The sequence below is a fragment of the Apus apus genome, chromosome 1 (genome assembly GCF_020740795.1).
Source record: "Apus apus isolate bApuApu2 chromosome 1, bApuApu2.pri.cur, whole genome shotgun sequence".
NCBI classification, from domain to species: Eukaryota; Metazoa; Chordata; class Aves; order Apodiformes; family Apodidae; genus Apus; species Apus apus.
Genome location: NC_067282.1, coordinates 7,820,192 through 7,842,082, shown reverse-complemented (window position 1 = coordinate 7,842,082; position 21,891 = coordinate 7,820,192). Strand labels below are relative to the sequence as shown.

Genomic DNA, 21,891 nt, shown 5'->3' with positions numbered 1-21,891 from the left:
TGGAAGAAATCCTAGTTTGTGCTGCATTTTGTTGGCTGAACTCCAGTACAAGTAGCAGCTCTTTGACTGCCCTTCCCTCTTGCAATAACAGATATTCTCCACCTTCTCTCCTAAACTGGATTTTTTTTAAGGGTTGTTGCATATTAAAACACTAATGTGCTCCAGTCCAAAATTGGCTACATTTTACATTTGGATGCTATCCAAGTACTTTGTAGGGCACACTGAATTCCTTTGGGATGGAACAGGTTACACAGATGTTGAGTTACTGTGCTGTGGAGGAAGGACAGTAGAACTGTCTCATTGTGTTGATACTCTCAAGGATGTTACTGGAATTGGCCCCAGCAGTTGTTTTGTTCATATTACTTGGTAAGTTTATCCTTAGACTGATCAGATCATCCTAGAGTAGAGCATTGCACACAGCCAGCAAAGTACAGTTAGGAATGAACAGTAACCATTACCTAGTGGATTTCTAGGATGACTCATTAAGCTGCCTCAGTTGTGTTTAATTTCAGTGACTTTGAGCAACACAAGTTCTTTAAAGTCCTCTCAAAACCCCAGTAAGGTGGGTAGTCCTTGAAGACTAGGATCATCATCCTGAGATTCCCATCTTTACCTGTGAGTCTAAAATACGTGGTTCTTTCATTTAAAGCATCTGGTTTTAGGAGGTTGCTATGACTAATTGATGGTCTTTATTAATGAAAACTTTAGTTCTCACATTATGCAAAGCCCCTCATGGTCTCAAAATGTGGTTTATGCTTTAAAAAGCTCAGTAGACATATTGCAGAGAAAAATAATCTTAAAAAAAAAAAAGCTCAGTGAAAAGAGCTTGCATTCCAGCACTGTGCTGTCATACTGAGGGGCAGGAGGAGAAATGAAGAGTTTATGGGCCACCATACCTTCCTTGTGCTCTGCTTAATAAAAGATGACCAAAGACAAAAATAGAAGTAACTGTGCACTGTCTCATGCTGCAGACCAGCAGTGTGAAGAAGTGAGGAAAGATCTCTGTGCTCAAAAGTCAGGGAAACCCACCCACCTACCCCTGTGCTCTTTGGAGAGCTGGTCACACATATATTAGTGCTGGCTGAGATCACTGAGTTTGTTAAGCAAGTCAGTAATGTTTCTTCCTCAGTGATACAAATAAATAGTAAGACTGGTGTTAGAGAAATAGTTGCTATAGCAACTGAAGTTGCTAAAAGATTTGCTAATTCTTTGCTGTGAGATGTTAGCAGATGTTCTGGGTGCTGTGTCATCTCCCTCTTAGGCATCTTTTCCTTACACATTCAAACAGTGGATGAGATGATCACCCATTAGAAAACTGATTCTGACAGGCACTTTTTGTCCTGTTCTTTTGCACAAATTCCTTGGATATCCACAATGTTCATTTTCACTTCCAGGACTTTACAGAGAGAAAGAGACTTGGGAATCATCGTCTTTGGCTTTTCAGGGTGTTGCCCAGCATTTCAGAAGAAAATTTGATACTGGATGTTTCTTTGATAGCTGCCAGAATCTGCAGGAGGGAAGCTCAAAGAGCATAAGCAGTCTGTCCCTCAAATACTCAGTGTAACTTGTAGTTAGAAGCACACTGGAGACAATTTAAGAGCACCTTATAAAAAGAAATGCAGAATTTCTATAGGCTCCAGTTGCTGTTGAGTATGTAACATGGCCTGTCATATAGGGTACCAGAAAGAATTTGTCCTGTTTAAAGTCACAAAACCAATGGGAGCAGTTTTCCAGTCCCTTTTCTAGGGTTTTTTTCCCCTTGAATTATGGCAAGCTGTAATTTCCCCACCTGAACATCTAGATCCTGCTGAATTTCAAAACCTGTTGGTCCCCCAGAAAATCCATGCCTAAACCACCATACCCTGGGGGAGAGTTGTGGTGCAACTAAAACAGAGATTTTGCACAGGGCTCTTTTGTTTCTCCTTTCAGCATAGTAAACAAGACAAGAAATTGCTGCCTTTCTGGCCAGTCATGCTCGCATCTGCCTACCTAGAGAGGGCTCACCAAGCTCTGACATTGCAGAGAGAAGGGTGTGTTTTATAAAGTAGGAGCTATCAGATCGCACACAATAAATACAGATTAATTTTGAAAGCAATTCTTAACCCCTCTGTGCTGTGTTCTCTTTCAGGAGAGATATGGGGAACACATTGGGTGGGGACTGGCCATTTTAGTCCATCTCTGATGGCACCTGGGTAGTGGAAAGGTACCCAGCCTGCACATGAGATAAAGTGAAGGTGCCCTCAGACACTGCATTCTACATTAGCCAGGAGGAAGAACACCCACCATGGCATGTCCTCCCCTGCAGGTGTGCCACATCCATTCCCAACATCACTAAAGGAGAAGCTGAAAAGAGTTGAAAGGTGCCCAGGAGAAAGGAAACAGCACCATGTGCTGGCATGGATCTGTGCTGTGCACAGTCAGGGATAGACAATGTAGACACACAGCTCTGTAACGTGGATGTGCCCATTCTCTGGTGACAGGAGCAATGACACTTCCCTCTGGGAATGACACTGCATTGCAGATGTCGAAGGAGTTTCCACAACTTCTGTGTCCCTGATTCAACAAAGACTCCAAGCACCTATGTTTTCAAGGAAATTTTTGCAAATATTAATATCATTTTGCAAATATGAAGCTTAGTAGGATATTGGGAGGCTTAACTGGAGTGAGGCATTATGTTAAATCTGAGGGGTTTGGATCTAAAAGAGTAATACCTAGCACTAAAATAATTCATAGAATCATAGAATCTTAGAATAGTTTGGGTTGGAAGGGACCTTTAAAGGTCATCTAGTCCAACCCCCCTGCATGAGCCAGGATATCTTCAGCTAGATCAGGTGGATCAGATCCCCATCCAACCTGACCTTTAATCTACCACCTTTCTGGGCAACCTGTGCCAGTGTTTCACCACCCTCATTGCAAAAAATGTCTGAAACTCCCGTCTCTGAGTTTAAGACCATTAAGTCTTGACCTCTCACTACAGACCCTGCTGAAGAATCTGTCCCCATTCTGGTCCTTTTCTAAAAGTGAGCACAGAGAATGTGAAGTGAGTGTAAGAGCCAGACGTTTTCCCCTTTTGGAACCAGATGGTTTATGAAGTGAGAGTTTCTCATGACAGAAAAATAAAGGAGCTCAGTGCATGTGCTTATCATTGTCTCCTTGCTGACAGACATACTTGAAATGAAAAATAATAATCATAAAAAATGCAAGGCCCTCCCAGGAGAGCCTCACTGCCCACACTGCGAGTGCTATGAAAAGAGCTTTTCATGACAGCAGCCGTGGTTCTCACATGGAGTATGTTTTATCCAGTATCAATTTCTAGTATAAAGCAGGGGTGTCCCTACCTCAGATTTCAGTGGCAAAGGAAGAAAGTCTGAATGGGAGGTGTGTAAGGTGATGCTGCCTCTGCACTGCTTACATCCCCAGAGAGGCTCAGGTCTCTAACACAGGGCAGCTATTTAGAGCCCTTTTACCTGCCTGCAGCCCGGAGGTTGCTAATAGTTGCTTTCCTCATTCCCTGAGCTTCTCCCACTGCCCCATCACATTTACATTACAGAAAAGTGTACTTGTGGTTCATTTAGATTTTATTAGCAAAGCTAAAAGTGTATAGATATGGAGTAGCCTGGATATTACCTAGTTTTTAGAAACTGCACACTTGCCCTAATATTACTGGATAATTATGGAAAGTTTGCAATTATTTCCTGCCATTTGACTCTACAGGTCACTAGCTGTCACTGCACGCTGGTTTCCTGCAAAGCAACTCAGTGGAGAAAAACATGTTTCCAAAGCACACAAACGTGGCTATGAAATCACGCCATGAAGCAGTTAGATCTGTGGGATCCTACAAGCAGGTTTTTTTCTCATCTGTTGGTCACCTACAGTTGAAGCAGGCACTTGGTGATGTCCCTTTGATTGACTTTCCCTTTGCAGTCAGATTTGCTGTATTGCCACACGGTAGTTGCAATATCTGTTGCAAAAGAGCATCTCCTTCACTTGAGAAGCTCATCACCATCATCATCATCACCATCATCATCATCATCATATTTCTATGCCATTGAAGATTTGTCATACCATTAATCCAAAAATGCATATATCTGTATATATATATATATATATATATATCTGTTTTTATATATATATATATGATATATACAGATATATAGGTATACACATTAAGAAGGACTTTGTGCCTCTTGAATGGACAGATGATTTATACCATTTTTTCTTAAAGACTCCACATTTCTGAGTAGATGGGCCTTGGGAAGGGTGTGATCCTCTTGGCTGCTACTGTGGTGCAATTCTTTTATGATACTTTTATCTCTGTGCTAGAGACTGTAGCTGCATTATCCTGGTAAAACATTTACATATATATATATATATATAAATGTTAAGATCTGTATATATTGTGGAAATATTTGTATCCATTTCTAATTGCCCTTTAATTTGTAGGTATGGCATGAATTGTCTGATCCAGTTTGAAGATTTTGCCAATGCTAACGCTTTTCGTCTCCTCAACAAATACCGTAACAGATACTGTACATTCAATGATGATATTCAGGGTAAGTACAGGTAGAAAAACACATGTTTAACCTTCACCTTCTCACGAGGCAAGGCAATGAAGACTGTTTATTATACCATACCTAGATGTGTTTACACATAAGCATTTAAAAATAAAAAGAAAAGTGCAACGGTCTAATTTGAAAAGTGAGTTTCTATTGGTTTTAGTAATTCAACTGTTCACTGCAGCAATGTTGTTCAAGGGAAGATGGATCATGTGGATTATTAAGATAATTTAGCAAATTCCATTAATTTGCTATAATTTAGCTAAAACAATGATGATGTTTTAACAGTTATGCAAGGCTTTCGGTTCCCATGAGCCAGGTGGTCATTAGCTGATCCTGGCAAAGCCCCTCCATTGTTATGCTCCAAACAAACAAAAAGGTAAACCAGCTTCTTTCTTCTCCATGCATGCTACCTCCAGAGGAATCAGAGATCAGATATGTTCTCCCCTAGAGTGCTTCACATAACTCTTCTGGCGCCAAAGAGAAGTGACAGCAGCAAAGCTGGGGCTATAACCAGCAGGTCTCCCAGGCCCTGTGAGGCTCAGCAGTCAGCAGGAAAGCTCGGATGCACAAAAGGACACAGGCTGCATATTGGTGGCATCCTGGTCTGGTGCTGACTGTGCTTTAAACCACTGGAAGGGCTGTTTGCCCATCCAACTGGAACAGGATCTTCCCGAGTGATTACAACTAACCAGTTCTCCTATGAGTCCCTTCATCTAGTCTTCTTTTGTCTAGTCCTGCTTGCAACACATTTCCAAGGTTTGTTCATTTGATTATTTGCAGTCAGCTGGGCTTATCCTCACTTGTACTTGAAAGAGACTGAAAGAAATGCCAGTGTCATTTTTCACACAGTGGTGACTCTTTTGTGAGCAGCCTTTGCAGCACTATTTCTGCATATAGCAATATTTGTGTGTAACAGCTTGTTCATATCTGTCATGGCATAACAAGGAGTAAGACCTAGGCTTGTGAGAATATGGTTGGTGTGATGCACAGTCCTGCTTAAAGACACTTTCATGAAGAGGTTTTAGAAGCAGAAGAGCTTAAGGCACTTCAGAGAAGGTGAGATTGAGTCTCCCACACAAGAAGACATGTTAGGTGTTCTTTCCACCCACAAAAGCTTTAGGTGGAAAGAGAAGCACAGAAAATGGAGAATCATTTCTTAATGAATGGAGGAACCAAGAACTCAAACTTTTCTGCATGTGGGCAGGTGAAGCCCATAAAAAGAAGCCTATTATGTAAAGATTTATTTTTTATTATTTGTTCTCTCTGCACGTGGAAGGGGACTCAGCAGTGGAAAGGATAAGAGGCCAGGCAATGTGGCAGATCTGTGAGCCTGGATATAGGTTTTATTGAGGGAACTAGAGAGAATTGGAAAGGTTTCTTGGTGAATTGGAACTGTTTCTTAGACAGACAGAAAGAAGAGAAATAAGATATTAAGGCAAAACTGCAGATTCTGAGTGGGAAGTAGGAACTATTTTATAGTGTTCTTTTGGCCATAGGTCATAGCTAAATGCCTCAGACAGTTCCTGGAAATTACTCCCTCAGAGGGGCAAACCACATCTAGGAGGATGCTGTAAAAAGGCATTGCTATGAAATGGACATTGTCTTCATCTCCCCAGTTAGATGTATGTCATGGTGCATGGGAGATGTCAGGTCCCCTGAAAATACCCCAGAGTCCCATCTGTTGAAACAACAGGATTTTACTTCTTACTACACCCCCATATATTCTCAAATAAAACATCTAGCTGGTGCTGGTTCCACAGCAGCAGATATGGCAAAAAATCCTGCTGATCTTTTGCATAAGCAAGATACGAGGCAAGGGAAGCAAGCCACTGTTTCAGGCTCTTTAATGTATCTGTCAGAAAGAAAAAGGGATTCCAAGCCAGGGTTTTAGTCAGGAATGAGTTTTGGAGACCTTTGGGAATCTGATACAAGTTTCATCTGCTCAGGTAACTCTGTCTTAGAGTCAGAGATTAATGGAGTTGAAGCTGCGATGAGTAATCTGATTTACCCACCCTAACATAACCTTTTGTATCCCTGTATGATATCAGAAAGGTAGGAAGCACCATTTTCTCACTTACACCCTCCTGCTCTTTGTTTTTGACTCAGGCTCTCTCTTTCTAGCATGCTGGTGTTTCATGACTTGCCTGCTTAAAAAAGTGGGAGAGGTTTTGGAAGTTGTCTTTTGAATTATTAATGAGAATTATACAAAGCCTTGTTTAAGCAGCCCTGATTCATTTCACTCCTCAAGTCAGGCAGGAACAGACCTCCTGAAGCCTGAATTGTCCCAGCTGTGGGACATTGTCTTGCCTGTATCAATTACAAACACGTCTTAGGCACAAACAGTGCAAGTTAGATCAGGCCTGAGCTATATACTAATTTATACTCATGGCCCATTGGTTTGTGGGGCTCTGAATGCAATGTGGCTACACACACACACACACACACAGAGGAGATGTGGGAAGAAAGTATAAACTGCTCCAGTTAATCCCCCCTAGGCTTCCTTCTTGCTGCCACAGGGCCTACATGAACACAAAGCAATTTAAAATGTTAATGCCTGTTGTGGTTTTTTTGTCGCACAAATTACTGTCTTGCCAAATCCATCCTAACCCCACAGAACTGAAGTGACTCAGACCCCTTCCAGTCCGAGCCAGCCTGCTGATGCTGAGTGGGATGCCTGCCAGGTACCACAAACTTGGACGAGGTGATTGCTCTTGTTCTGAAGCCTTTAGCCTGGGAGCTAGCAGGAGCTGGCTCCAAGTGCCCGCGCCTGGGAGCTCCCCATTGAGGGAATGCTTCTCCTTCCTCTGTGGGGGTGACAACTTCAGTCCTTTCTCAGCTCTGTCTGGGTTCATGCAAGGGGCAACAGCTTCAATTTCAGCTCTACAAGAGAAAATTGATTGTCACTTCTTCCTTGTTCCAAATGAAGCACCAAGGCAGGCGATGAGGCACATGTGAAATTGAAGAGGCATGAGAATACTTTAGATCCTGCTCTTTCTCCTCCTACAGCAACTTCGCTCCATTTAATTGTGCACAGTGATAAACAGAAAGTAGACAACTGAAAAGCCTTACAAAGGTGTCAACTCTTGTGAATCCCTGTGACAGGCTTCTCAGGCTTCCTGCTTCATATAAGAGAATATTAAAAATCATTGATGAGGCTAGTTTGGCAGAGACCTCTGGACATCACCCAGCCTTCACTCAAATAAAAGGTGATTTCAAACTTAGATCCAACTTTGACATTAGATCAGGTTCCTCAGAGCTTTGTCCAGCCAAATCATTTTCAATATTTACAAAGACAGATATTTGCAATCTTTTTGTGCTACCTGTTCTAAAGTTTTGTCATCTTCCTTGTGCATTTTTTCCCTAATATCTAATTGGAATTTCCCTAGATACAGCTTGTGTTCATTGCCCCTCATCCTCTGGCTGTGCATCTCTGAGAAGAACCTGGCTTCTTTACAAACACTCAGGAAGTAGTTGTAGACAGAAATTAGGTGTCCTCTTAGTCTTCTCCAGCCTATTCAAACCCAGGTCCCTCAGTCCTCTTTGTACATCCTGGGCATATTTATGGCCATTCTCTGGACTTGCTCCAGTTTGTCAATACATTCCATATGCTGAGATGCCCAAGCTGGAGATGCTAGTCTACAGCTAGCCTCAAAATTGCTGAAATAGAAAGAAATTTTCACTTTCCTTGACCTGCAGCCTAGGCTTCTGAAGATGTAGTCTACTAGGCTGTTGACCTTCTGTGCCATGAGGGCACATTGCTGGCTCATCTTCAACTTGTTGTCCACCAAGTCTTTTTCTGCAAAGCTGCAGGACTTTGCCTTTGCTGACCTTCATGAGGTTTCCCTGAGCCAACTTCTCCAGCCTGCTGAGATCCCTATGAATGATAGTCATGCCCACCAGTGTATCAATCACTACCCCAAATCTGTAATCATCCATTAATTTGCTGGTGTACACTCGGTCTTATCATCCAGGTTGTTAATAGAACCCAAATAGTATTTATATCTTTGTACCACTTTGTACCACTGACCACAAGCCTTTGAGCCTAGCAGCCCAGCCACCTTTTCACCCACTTGACACTCCACTTTTTCAGTCTGTATCTCTCCAGTCTCGCTACAAGGATGCTCTGGGATATTATTTCAAAGGCCTCATGCAGATCAAGGAAAGCAACACCTGCTGCCCCTCCTTGTCCACATAACCAGTTGTCTCATCATAGGAGGCAGCTGAATTGTCCAGGCATGATTTGCCTTGGGAGATCCATAGTGCTCTCAATCACCTTTATGTACCTAGATATACCTTCCAGAAGATTTGCTTTGTGATTCCCAGGTACTGAGGTTAGGCTGACTGACCTAAAATTCCCTGGTTCCTTCTTCTGGCCCTTCTTGAAGATGGGTGTGACATTTGTCTTTTTTCAGGAATTAGGAATCTCCCCAGTTGCCAAAACCTTTCAAAGACTCTGTAATGCCATTGACCACGTGCCTCAGCATCCTTAGATGCATTTTATCAGGTCTTATGTACTTTGTTGAATAATCCCTGTTAAGGACACAGAGTCCTTAGAAACCCTGTAAATTTGCACAGCTAAAGTTCTCAGTATGGGACTAAGGGCTCTTTGTGCACAAGCCTCACTGTCTTTGTGGTAAAGAGCCTGGCTAATCCAGGACAGCCCTCAAAGATGTGCACTGAGTGACCAAAGAACCAGCAGGAATTTGTGCCTGAGCTAAGCAAAAGTGGGATCAGACCCATCAACCTGCGATTGGATTGGACTACTCAGCTTGCGGAGCTGAAATCTTTATCCAACAGAGATCCTTCAGTTACCTGATCAGACATAAAAGCAATAATCACCATGGTTGAACACTGGGACAAGTTGTACCGAAAGGCTTTGGGACTTTTATCCTTTGAGAAGGCCCTAATTTGGAAGCTATCCCTGTTGTAAACAGATACTGAGCTAGGTCATCTCCAGGCATCTCTTCCAACCTTATTTTTTCTATGAAAAGATCATTCTGGTTGATCAGTGTGACACCCTCCATGTTCACATATCAGACAATAATTTCTCAGGCTTAGATTGCTTACTCAGTACTGAACATCAGAGTTGCAGAAAAATTAAGATATCTCTGACATTCTGTTGAATTAATTGTATCTGATCATGTAATTAAAAAAACTTTCACACCTATGGGCAGGACAGAGAGCATAATGCACAGAAGCATGAAGCCTATTATCTCCTGGCTCTGGGCATCTTTAATAGTCTTTTAAAACTAGACTTCATGTAAGTAACATTGGTATCTTCTCAAAGAACTGCCAGCCTGAGTGTTTCAGATATATATCTGTGTTGAGTTTGAGATGCTGTGAACAGACAGGATTTCTAAAATCCTGAACCCCTACACTATGCAAATGAGACTTCTTCAAGGCACTTGGAGATGGGAAACCCCAAGTCACTGGCCACATTCGAAACACTCAGCCTTTTGTATTTTCACACTCCCTCCAGAGCTAAAGTATTCTAAAGACAATGCACAATATCCTCCCTTTGGCAGAACCTCTCTGGTCTTTTCCCACTTGTTAGAGCAATGATTCCCCTTTGTTGTTAGATGTGTGACTGCTGATGAGCCTCAAAATATCTCTTGACCCACCAACCACCTTTTCTCATTATCCTAGCAGATAACCTTTCCATAACCTTTCCATAGTTCCAGGACATTTCAGGAAGCAGCCTCAGCCTGGAGGAAAACTGCTCCCAGACTTCAGCCGAAGTTGGGAACAGGCTGACTCCAGCACCACAAGTCTGAGTGGCTTCAAACATTTGGGCAAGTTAGAAATCAATCATGTGCAAACGTGGCCTAATTTACAGGCACGTTTCCATGTGCTGTGTCAAGTAGGCAAAGCTAGTTTTTGGCTCAGCATTGACTAATTTCAGCAGATTAAAATGGTACAGTATCTTACTTTGTTGTTTCAGCTGGTGTGGAAAATGCATCAGTAATTATCACAGGAAACTAAGGACGGGGGGGCAAGGGGATGGAAGCACAATAGGAAGGGAGCCCTGGACACCCTGCTGCAGAACAAAGCAGGCTGTGTCCTGCCAGGCAGCTCCTGAGCAGCACTCTTTCCCTGTGGGGATTTACAGTCTGAAGATAGATGTGGAGATGTTCTCAGTCCTGTAGGGGTTCACCATTACCAGGCCCTCTTGGACCTGCAGCAGAAGAGGCTCCTGCATTTTCCCTTGATGCTACTACATTAACTGTTTAAGGGTCAGCTCCCAGACTTGCGCCTGAATCACACATTGACTGCTAAACAAGCCAGGTCAGAACAGTATAGACTCCTGGGTGTAAACATGCCTCGGTGTTTTGGACTTAGTGATGCAGGGCCCTAAATATCTGGCCTGTATCATCTGTCATTTTGGGGATTGAAACATTTGGTTCCCTTTCCTCTCCTGCTTTTCTTGTTTACTGTTTCTCCTGTTCTCTGGATACCCTTGCAAACTCCTCCCCTGCAGTAAGGAACTGCACACCTCACCTCTGTGTTCAGTTGTTTGTCATCTTTAAGTCCAGGCTAAGAAGGCAAAATAAACAGAACCAGGCTGTGCTCTGACCTGGTCTAGCTCATTGGTATAAACCAGCATCCAGGGGGTCTCCACTGCTGCAGTGGGGATGGGGATGCTTTCTTGGGAAGTGCTGGCAGCTGCCTGGTGCCTCTGTGGACAAGGGCTTTGGTCTGTCCATTGGCACAGCCTGGGTGCTGGCTGGCACTGCACAGGCAGGACTGAGGGCAATGCCAAGATTTTTACAGTGCAAAGATTAAAAACAGGCACCTAGAGGTGACCTACATTGGGCATTTGCTTTAGGCTGAGCTCTGCATCTCTGTTGTCAGACAGCTCTTCACCATGTCACCAATGCTTCTGGGTCACCCCTGTCCCTAAATCTGTTAGTGGACAAAAGGAGCTCCTTCTCTGAGCATCGATGCTTTGCATTTCACTGCTGTTCTTGTTGAACTGCTCCACACCATTTCTAGGTTTATTTCCTTAATGTCTTACAGAGGCCCTTCGTGGGAAGGCTAATGCTCGCCCACAGGCATGGAGGTGAAGACCTTGAGCTGCAAACACTTCAGCAGCTTTTTGCTTTAGCTTTGTTGTGTTAGACTTGTGATTATGCATTTGAAGTGGTTCTGGACAAGCTCCATGCTGCTTTCCAGTAACAGGCGGAACTGCTGCAGGGAGTTAATGTGAACCAGGATTTGGAAGAGCCCTGTGCTTCCTCTGCATCCATAAAGTTCGATATATTTTCTTGGCTGCCTTTTGCTGGAGCTGTTAAATGCATGTTTGCTGTTCCCTGGGCCCTCGTCTTGGCGTGACTTTGATGGGGTGAAGTGTAAGCAAGGCGGGGAAAGGGTAAAAAATAAAAGATCAGGCTGAATTTGGCCATCTCTTCCACCAATGTGCTGTGGAGAAGAGGGAATCACCCACACAGGCACTGTATGAAGAAACAGGCAGCTGTGTGGCTGAGTGCTCCCAGTGCTGCTGCTGCTGGAAGGATTCAGGATGCTGATGATGCTCTCCTCTGCTTGGGCCAAGGGACGGGACAATGCCAGCCCTCAGCATGGGGGCAGTCCTACCTCTGAGCATCCACAGGGTCCCCATTTACCCCCATGTTCCCTTCTTAGCCAGGGTCACACAAGGTACAGCCTTGACGTCGGCACTGGGCAGCACTTTCCCTGTTGCCCTCCTGTCAGTGCTGCCCCAACTCCGTGTATGAAGCCATTCCCCACTCTGCCTGCTCTCCCCACTCTGAAGGAAGGATAAGGTGTCCGGGCATGGGTGCCCCTGGACTGCTGTCTTCTCCATTGTCTTCAGGCTTTCCCCCTGGTTCTGCTCAAGTGTAGCTCCACTGACATCTGTTGGGGCTCATTCTCACTTCCACTAGTGCAAGGGGGAAATCAGCCTCAGAGGGGGTTTCCTGAATGTTTTACAGTATTCTGAATGTGTCTGAGTGTCAGAGATTAATTCCTGCAGGGATGGCCTGAGTCTACCTTAAGTTTTAAATGTCTTTTTCTTTTGCTGGTCCTGTTATTCTGGACTGTGCAGAGGGGATCCTGAGGTCTGTTTGCTATTTGGTGATATTATGTTGAGCATTCACTTTGAGTCTGGGGTGGATGAGATGGTTTGTGAGCATTTTCCTTTCTTCTCTCTGTGCCCCTCCATATTTCACCTCAGATACAGGCCAGCCAAGCTGGCTCTTGCTAATTACTTCAGGAAGTAATTATCTGTAATAGCAGCATTCAGTCTCTTTGGAAAACAGATAGACCAGCGTGTCGAAGGGTAGTTGTTTTTCTTCTTGCCACAGCTAACGGTGAGAGGTTGTTTTTTTTTCCTTCTCTATCTCATTTTGTGGTCTTTTTGGGATTGAAGCACAATGATTAGCCAATTCCTTATATGAACCAGCTGTGAACTCTCCTCCTCAGAGATGTTCTATTGTTCCATGCTTAGAAATTGTAATTATCAAAGAAAAATATTGAGCTGAGGCCAAGGTACAGTAACTTTATTACTTGAGTAATGGGGGTGAGATGCAGTTTGGGAGACGTGGAGGGATTGGAAACACACTGGAGAGAGAGGGGGAGGATTAGAAATGGCAGAGCAGAACAGAGTCCTGCTGTTAGCCAGAGCTGCAGAGCAAGTGCAAGGGGATGAGTAACGTTACACCCAGTCCCACAGGTCCCTGCTCTGTAAAAAGCTTGCTGCTCTGCAGGCTGGATCTCTGCTCCCTTTCTTTCCCCATGCCCCACTTACCAATTCTTGCTAGTAACATTTTAAAAGAGCCAGAGTCCTTCTGCTGAATATCCCATGAGTATTTTTTATTTAAATGGGTTTTGAGATACCAGCGTTTGTCCCATCAGGCTTCTTGACAATCACAGGGTATAAAGCAATTTTGCCTGGGTGAGGACCAAGAGAAACAAGGTATTTCTCCAGTTAGATTTCTTTTAAATACTTTCCAGGCATTTATTGTTGCTAATGCTGTGACCTGACACTTACACTGTTGCATTGGAATTGTTCCATTTGGGGTTTTTTTTGTTCCTCTGCTCAGTTCCCTGCTCCCACCCACATGGGAATGTGGGGATTTCTGTGCAAAGTTAGCCTGGAAGATAGTGTGTGAGCATGTGAGGGCATTTGTGTAGCTGTTCATTTTCTACTGCATGTCAGAAGCTTGGCATCACTGACAACTGTGGGACCCTGGTCTCTGCCCACTTTGCAGTTCAGACTGCCAGAGTGGGATCCCTTCCTCCACAGTTCAGATGTCTGTAACTGTAGTATCTACATGTACTCCAATTATCTTGTCTCTCTTAACAGACTGTGGTGTAATGGCACTTTAGGGTTCATTTCATTTGGCCCAGTACAAGTGTCTGCTCTAGCAGAAGCAGGATCATACATGTTTGTTCAGAGGACTCCCATCCTTAACATCTGGCACAGCAGTGAGCCAAGCAGTCCTGCTGATTATAGCCTACCAAAATGAGCATGGGCTAGCTAGGTGACACCCACAAAAAGTGAAACCCAACAACTAAGCAATTATCTGGTGTTCCTTCATATTCCTTGGATGTTCCTTGTCTTCCTCTGTACTTTTCCTACGCCAATGGCATGGCACGGCACAGCATCTTGCCAGGTAAATATATTACCCTAAATACAGCTTAAGAAGGCAGAGGTTTAGTGCAGGAGGAGCAAGAGGGAAATCCTTCATATACATCCTCCAGTTGTCGGAGCTGACATATTAATGCTGAAGCAGCAGAGCATTCAGTGGCTGGTTCCCTCCCCATCACCTCCCTCTTAAACTGACTGGACTCAGATGCTCTGGGGCTGGAAATAAAATGATACAAACTGTTTTCTGAGCTAATGGAGGACATTCATCCCTGGTGCTAAAGCAGGCATCTCGAGTGGTTCTTTGCAAGAATAAGCTTAAGAAGCCATCAACCATTAGTCTAGTCCGTTTTGTGTTTAAGACATGATGCTTATGATGACCTCATGAGTAAGAAATTATGCTACTGGTGCTCTGTACTGGTGTGGCTGGGCATGGACACCACAACAGTAATGCTGCAGGAATGTGGCCTCTGCCATCTCTACAAAACCAGAATCACTCTTAAGTGACACTAGTTATTAATTTTCAGAGAACTAAGCTCATCCGAGTGATAAACGTAAAATGCTGATGAACTAATGGTACTGATAAACACTTCTGGTCCAGCCAATAAGGATTTTGTTTGTCAGAGCAGCTAATTAGGTTCCCTAGGCAAAGTAAGCCATGTCAGTAAAAGTTCCTTCTCTGCCAGGATAATTGTGCTTCCACCAGGTTCTCTGCTTGCATGGAAATAATGAGAGAGTAAATACTTCTCTGATGCCATGATACACCAATAGATTCCTAATTTAGCCCTGGCTTTTGCACGGAAGAAAAGGAGCAGGTAAAGCTGAATTTATTTTCTCAGTCCTTGACAGATGAGGCAGCACCATCTGCTGGTTTCACTGCTCATGGCCATGCTGTGCCCATGAGCTGCTCTCGTTTCCCAGCCAGAACATTCACTGACGCCCAGCAGCACCCCAGCCCCTAAGGACCCTGCAAGGGGTCTCACTGAAGCACTGGCTGATTCAATCCCTGATGCACTGACTGATTAAATAGGAAGGAAAATAAGAGATGCTGAAAATTTGGCTAAATCAGGTTTATTAGCCTAAAAGGGTTTGTTGTCCACCCCACTCATAACCACCCACACCAGACTTGTTACTCGTGGACTCCCTGATTTCTCACAAAGCTCATGAAGATGAGAATGGAGAAACCAGCATCAGAGCTGGTTCACATCTGGACTGGGATCCTTTAAAAGGCTGCAGAACAAAACTAGTGGACTCAATAATCCTTATGTGTCCCTTCCAATTTCAGATATTCTGGCATAAAACTGCCTCCTTCACTCCTAGCTCGCTTTAACCCTTGTATCCAGCTTGCCCAGGTGACCTGAGATACCAGCAGTGCCTGAATCTTCATTAGTCTCTGCCTCGCTTGATTTCTGCCCACCATGTTCCTTCACCTGGGATAGGACATTAGGTGAATACTCTATGTGATGGATGTGGGGTGAAGGCAGGATTATTCAGTCTAGACACCTGTCTCCTGTTGTGGATGGAAAGCTGTACATAATTGTGGTGGCCATAATAGCAGGACTCTGCTCTCCATATACTGGATTCTTTCTCACTAATCTGGGACCAGCTCATGTTCTCAGTCACTCCTTAATGCTTGGCAGTGAGGTATGATGGCTCTGAGTCAGGCTATCAGTGTCAGGGACTTAAAAAAAAAGAGAAGGTGTTGCTGGGCTGTGAAGGTAAATGAGAAGAGAATAGTAATTCCATGATCACAGAGGATTTTGTGACAAGGGTGCCCAAGTTCAGACCACTGCTCTGCTAGAGATGTCTTACATGACCTTAGACAAGCCACATGATTTTTAAACCCTTGGGAGTTAGGTTTCAACTTCTTCTGGTGTTCTGGGACTCAGCATCCCTTTGAGTCTATAGAAAGGGAAATTGGTGCTCTCTGTGCAGGGATGTTCTGAGGATTAATAATTCAGAGTAAGGAAGGCACTCTGATCCTTTAGTGACAGGTTCTAAGAGACTGGTTCCCACTACAAGGTTTCTAAGAACGTATCAGTAGGGTAGGCAATCCATTTGCCAGAATGACCATGTCATGGTGTTTCTCTCTTTTCAGGCACTGCGTCTGTTGCAGTCGCTGGCATCTTTGCAGCCTTAAGGATCACAAAGAACAAGCTCTCTGACCATAAGTTTGTTTTCCAGGGAGCTGGAGAGGTAGGAATATTCTTGAGTTTGTTCCTAAATATGATCTAGATTCAAATTCAGAGAGAGAAAAGTCAACCATGAAACCTCCTGCAAGGCTTGGCTTCATGAGAACAAAGTATAGAAGGAGATTCCTTGTCACTGGGACCCCGAGGTGGATCTTACTGCTGTCTGGAAATTGCCAACAATCATACAGTGACCTCTTGGCCCATGAGTCCTGGGAGACTTGCTGGATGCTACAAGGCTGCCCATGTGTCCATGGGGCTTTAAGCACCTTGAGGGAAGTCCCTTATGAGGCAGGGTGCTGTGGGGACATCAAGGAGGCTGGTTTGAGCCCTCAGGGTTGGTATTTAGGGTAAACCAGAGTCTCTTTAGCAACAGAGTCATAAGGACTCAGACTCAAAGAACTGTAAGAACGTAACCTCATTTTTCAGTCAGTCACACTGCTCCCTTGACAGAAGTCAGGTAGTCTATAAGGTGCCCTGCTGAAAGAGAGAGGGGGAAGAAAAAGTTTGTAAAGTCTGCACTGTGGCCTGAAGGTTTTGGTCCAGGTTCTGGCTCAGCTTTCGCCCACCTGTGGGAATTTGGGAAGGTCTGTTACTCACTGTCTATCCCTCTCTGAAGCAAAGATTGCTTCTTCTCTTTCTCCACCCCTCCTGACAGTCATGTCTGTGCTGTGGCACAGAGACCCTCCTGAGCACAGCTGCAGGACCCCTAACACACACAGCATGTCCAGGACAACTTCCTCAGGCAGGAAGAGGAAAAGAGGATTTTATTTTTTTTTGGCAGTTCCTCTGGTACTGGCATCATTACCAACATTTATCCAGTATCTGCCCCTTTTCCTCCCCTGCAGCAGCTGATTTAAATGCAGACAGCCCCTGCCTGTCAAGGTACCATCTCCACTGCTCCACCCCCACAAGCAGCCTGCTCTGCTGGACAATTGTTTTTTTTATTTATGGCAGCACCAACAATCCTAAAATGAGCCCCATTCCATGGCACTGTACAACCTTGGAGCAGAAAGCCTCCTTGCTGTGTACAGTGCTGGGGGATGACCCAGCACATCTCTCATTTAAAATTCTCCCACACACACCCCCAAAAAAAAACAAATGTTGATACCCCAGTTAAGTGTTTATATACTGTGTTCCAGGCTGCAATGGGCATAGCTCATCTCATCCTCATGGCCATGGAAAAGGAAGGAGTTTCACGAGAGGATGCCATCAAAAAAATTTGGATGGTGGACTCCAAGGGACTGATTGTGAAGGTAAATTTGTCTCCAGAGCTAAACTCCACTTCCACACCAATTCCTGCAGGCTAGTGAGAAGACAGAGCAGGCTGGTACCTCAGATCCCTGCTCAGCCCTGGAGTAAGGGCTGCAGTTTTATTGGTGTCAGCAGAGCTGTTCATGCTCTCAGAGGACTAGGTCTTGAGGTGACAACAGTGAACCAGCAGCACTGGCTGCATTACAGGCAGTGCTCTGGGCTGGGCTTCTAAAGTGGTAGGACACACTGCTGGCCATGGTCTCAGGTGGTGCTGGATGTCTTGCATGTTATATACTACAACAGCAACACTGTGCCCTGCTTGGTGATCAAGCCTGGCCCAGCCCTACTCTGTACTTCCTGGGTCCTCAGGACCTCAGCCCTTGTCCCTCCTCAGACTTAGGAGACTTGTGCTATGTGTACAGTTTCTCTGCCCTGGCAGCCAGATCCTTCCTCCACACAATCAATGTATTTTGGAGAGTGAGAAGAGCAGAGACAAGTCCCACCATGACATTACACCAGCAGCTCAGTGCCTGACTGGTTTATGCTAAGGACTTGCTCTGAGGAATCTGGTCTAGGTACAGGACCAAGAGGTGACCTGATGAGTTGCTACATTATTTCTCCACCTTTTGCCAACAGAACAAAGTTTAACGACTTCTTTTTCCTCACAGGGCAGGAGCAACCTGAACCATGAGAAGGAACTGTTTGCCCAGGACCACCCCAGTGTGAACACACTGGAAGAGGTTGTGCAGAAAGTGAAGCCTACAGCAATTATAGGTGAAGTTCCCTTAGCATCACCTTTTTAAGTCAATTCAGTTCTTAGGAGAGTTTCTGTCTTTCTTCCAGGGCTTCCTTCTGTTCTCCCAGTCAAAACATAAGAATTTTTTACCCCCATTTTGTCAGTTGAGTTCTCCACATCCTTTCCCCTTTAACCATGGGGCACAGTCTTCTCTTTTGGAGGCAAAGCAGCCCTTCCAGACAGGGCTGCATAAGGAGATGCTGAGGGAGGCAGGATCTGGGGCTCTCAGCAGTGCACATGACCCTGGCAGGCAGGACAGGACGAGGATAACAACAGGCAGCTTGGACAGGGCTTTGGGAGAAGTGCTGAGCCTTTGGGGGGTGCAGTGCAGCAGCCAGACTGGCCTAAACACTGATCCCCACTCTGCCCATAGCAGCAGAGGGCTTTACTTTGAGATAGGCTTTTAATCCTGCATTAATATGAAAAAGAAGCATTCCCACCTGCATCTCCAGAGATGGAGCCTGTTCCCCCCCCAGTTCATTCACTGAGAGTGACATTCAAGAGGGATCAGCCCCGTGCACTGGAGTCAGACAGTGGGAAAGCACCATCTCACTCTGCTGCTGTTGTTTTAGGTGTCGCAGCCGTCACAGGAGCTTTCACTGAGAAGATTTTGAAGGACATGGCAGCCTTCAATGAGAGGCCCATCGTGTTTGCCCTGAGCAACCCCACGAGTAAAGCAGAGTGCACAGCAGAGCAGTGTTACCGCCTCACCCAGGTACTGGAGCTCAGCGCAGGGGAGCTGGGCCAGGACCTCTGGCCAGGACCTCAGTGGTGCATGGGGGGTGGACAAGTGACAGTGGGCATAAGTTGAAGCAAAAGAGGTTCAAGCTGGTCATACAGAAAAACTTGCCACAGATGGTTGATAGAGGGGAAGAGGGACTCCTCCTCAGCAAGTTCAGAGCACTTGCAGTTGGGCAGGGCAAACACCCACTCAGTGCTCAGTGGCCCTGTCCATGGCCCTGTTGTGGCTCTGGGGACCAGGCCCTCCAGAAGTGACCTACATGGAGATGCCACTCACTGACTGGCTGGAGATTAGTCCACTTGGTCACCAGTGTCCCCTGAGCACAGATCATGGCAAGCAGCAGAAATGTAAGATGTCTCTTCTGGATTTGTAGGCCTCTTTCTCTGTCTTATCAGGGACGAGGAATATTTGCAAGTGGGAGTCCATTCTCAAAGGTGACCCTGCCCAATGGACAGACCTTCTTCCCTGGCCAAGGAAACAATGCCTATGTCTTCCCAGGAGTGGCACTAGGAGTCATCGCCTGCGGAGTCCGGCACATCTCTGATGAAATCTTCCTCCTCACAGCACAGGTTTCCAACTGGCATTTAGCTCATGTTTTTAAAAAGATGATAAGAGGCACATGCACCTACTCCAGGTGTTTTCAAGAGCCTGGGTTGATGCACTGAGTAGAAATGGCACAACCTCCTGCAGCCTTTCCCAGTCTCAGGGAAGGATCATCCTTCCATTGTACCCACAGAGGTGCAGGAGCCATGACAGGGTTCTCCTCATTCTCCACAACTTCTGCCCTGGCATAGCACTTCCGTCATCTGGCTCCAGTGTAAAGTCTGTCATGAGACGTGTACACACCTGCAGTTTCTGTTGAGAACTAGTCCCAGTTCTGCCACTGCTGAGGCTTCAGCCACATATCATGTAATGCTGGTGAATGTGCTTGAGACCATGTCTGTGAGCTGCTTTTCTCGTCTTTCTAGTCTATTGCTGCTGAGGTGACAGAGCAGAATCTTGCAGAAGGAAGACTCTACCCCCCCTTGAGCAGAATCAGAGAGGTGTCTCTCAGAATTGCTGTGAAAGTGAGTATTTACACTTTTGTTTCCACTTCCCATGATAGGGAGAGCAGGAATTGCCAGGGCATGATTTTTACTTAATGGTTTTTTATTTCAACTTTTTCTGCAGCCTAAAGCAATGCTTCTCAGGAATTCTTCCAGCTGGAACTGATGCTTTGATTTCTCCCATTGTTAAAGCCCAAGTGTGAAAAATACTTCCTGATTCTGGGTGCCTCACAGCTCACAAAGCTCTGCCTTACTGCTTGGAGCTGTGAGTGCTCAGCACTTGAAAAAATCAGGTTTAGGGTCAAATTCCATCATGACACATTTTGCCAAAAGCTTTTAGGTTCCAAATTGCTATTTTGGAACCTGTCCTCCTGTATTTGAGAGGGGCCAAAGTACCTAAATACTATTCCAGATCTGAGCTTGTTGCCTAATGGTGGCCTTGGTGCCCTGTATACATCAGATTTGTAATTCATAGAATCATAGAATCATTAAGATTGGAAGGGACCTTAAAGATCATCCAGTTCCAACCCCCCTGCCATGAGCAGGGGAACCCTACCACGAGATCAGGTTGCACAAAACCTTGTCCAACCTGGCCTTAAAAACCTGCAGGGATGGAGCATCAATAATTCCTGTTCAGGGAACACCTGCTGAGAAGCACACTGGCCTGCTGGAGTTACTGATGGATGCACAGTGTAGTTGAGGAGCTTAAGGGTGTGAGCAGGGGTGGTTAAAGGGCTGCTCTCCTCCTTTAGTTGCACACTCCAGCCATTGTGCCAGGGCAGGGCTGTGCATTTCTAAGCAGCCAGTAGCAGCAGGCAGCTTGCATTCCCTCACCCAAGGGATGAAGTGCAGCTGTCTCAGGGAATTGCAGAAAGAGAAAAAAGAAAAAAAAAAGAAAAGGACACAATTTTGAGGGGGGGAGAGGAGGGAAAGAGGGACAATTCAGCCAGGGCCAAACAGCAGTTGGTTTCAGCTTCATAGCGTGCCAACTTTATTTCATTGGCTTGTTTTGCTTATCTTTTTGCAGATTGTTGACTGGGCCTACAAGCATGGTCTTGCTTCTTGGTACCCTGAGCCAGCAGACAAGGAAGCCTTTGTGAAACAGCTGGTTTACAGCCCTGATTATGATTCATTTGTTATTGATGAGTACAGGTGGCCCCCTGCAGCCATGCAGACACAAGATGTATAAGGTTTTGGGAGAACTGTTTTCTCATTTTTACCATCAGATCCCATGGCTCATACCATTGCTGATACAAATGCACCTCCAGGATTGCAGAATGATAAAAGTAAATTAATTCAAGTAGTTGTTTGTGTTTGTTTTGTTCTTTTTTTCACTTGTTGCTGCTTTTTCTCTGTGGAAGCTCATCAGCAAAGTGTAAAACAGCCTAAGCTGGGCAGTCAGGACTCCGAAGAGACAAACTATGGCTGCAGCCCATCCCAGTCAGTCAGCACTCCATATTGGTATTTGCTTAACGTACTGCTCTCAGCTCAGCTGCCTACTGGGGCCACCTCAGAAGCAGAGAGTCCCATTTTCCCAGTGGGAGTTCCTGCAGGCAGCTCAGAGCCCCACTTCCAGGATGGCAGCTGTGTGCATGGTCACTCCTCACACACGACAGCCACACTTTGCCTGTGTCTCTCTGGGAGAGGTGCACACCTGGGCAGCACTACCCTTTTCTGTTTCAAAACTCCCCCAGTGTTTGG

The 21,891-nt window shown here is 45.2% G+C and overlaps 1 protein-coding gene across 2 annotated transcripts in view; it reads left to right on the top strand.

The window, feature by feature from the left end:
• The window catches only part of ME3 (malic enzyme 3), a 131,677-nt gene extending 110,184 nt beyond the window's left edge, over positions 1-21,493 (top strand). For both annotated transcript variants that reach the window (XM_051620751.1, XM_051620741.1), the window contains 8 exons: positions 4,444-4,553; positions 16,262-16,359; positions 17,495-17,608; positions 18,275-18,380; positions 18,975-19,117; positions 19,540-19,713; positions 20,113-20,211; positions 21,218-21,493. In XM_051620751.1, the coding sequence (XP_051476711.1) occupies positions 4,444-4,553; positions 16,262-16,359; positions 17,495-17,608; positions 18,275-18,380; positions 18,975-19,117; positions 19,540-19,713; positions 20,113-20,211; positions 21,218-21,379 (1,006 nt within the window). In that variant the 3' untranslated portion in view covers positions 21,380-21,493. The remainder of the gene's footprint in view (positions 1-4,443; positions 4,554-16,261; positions 16,360-17,494; positions 17,609-18,274; positions 18,381-18,974; positions 19,118-19,539; positions 19,714-20,112; positions 20,212-21,217) is intronic.
• Positions 21,494-21,891: the final 398 nt, after the last annotated feature.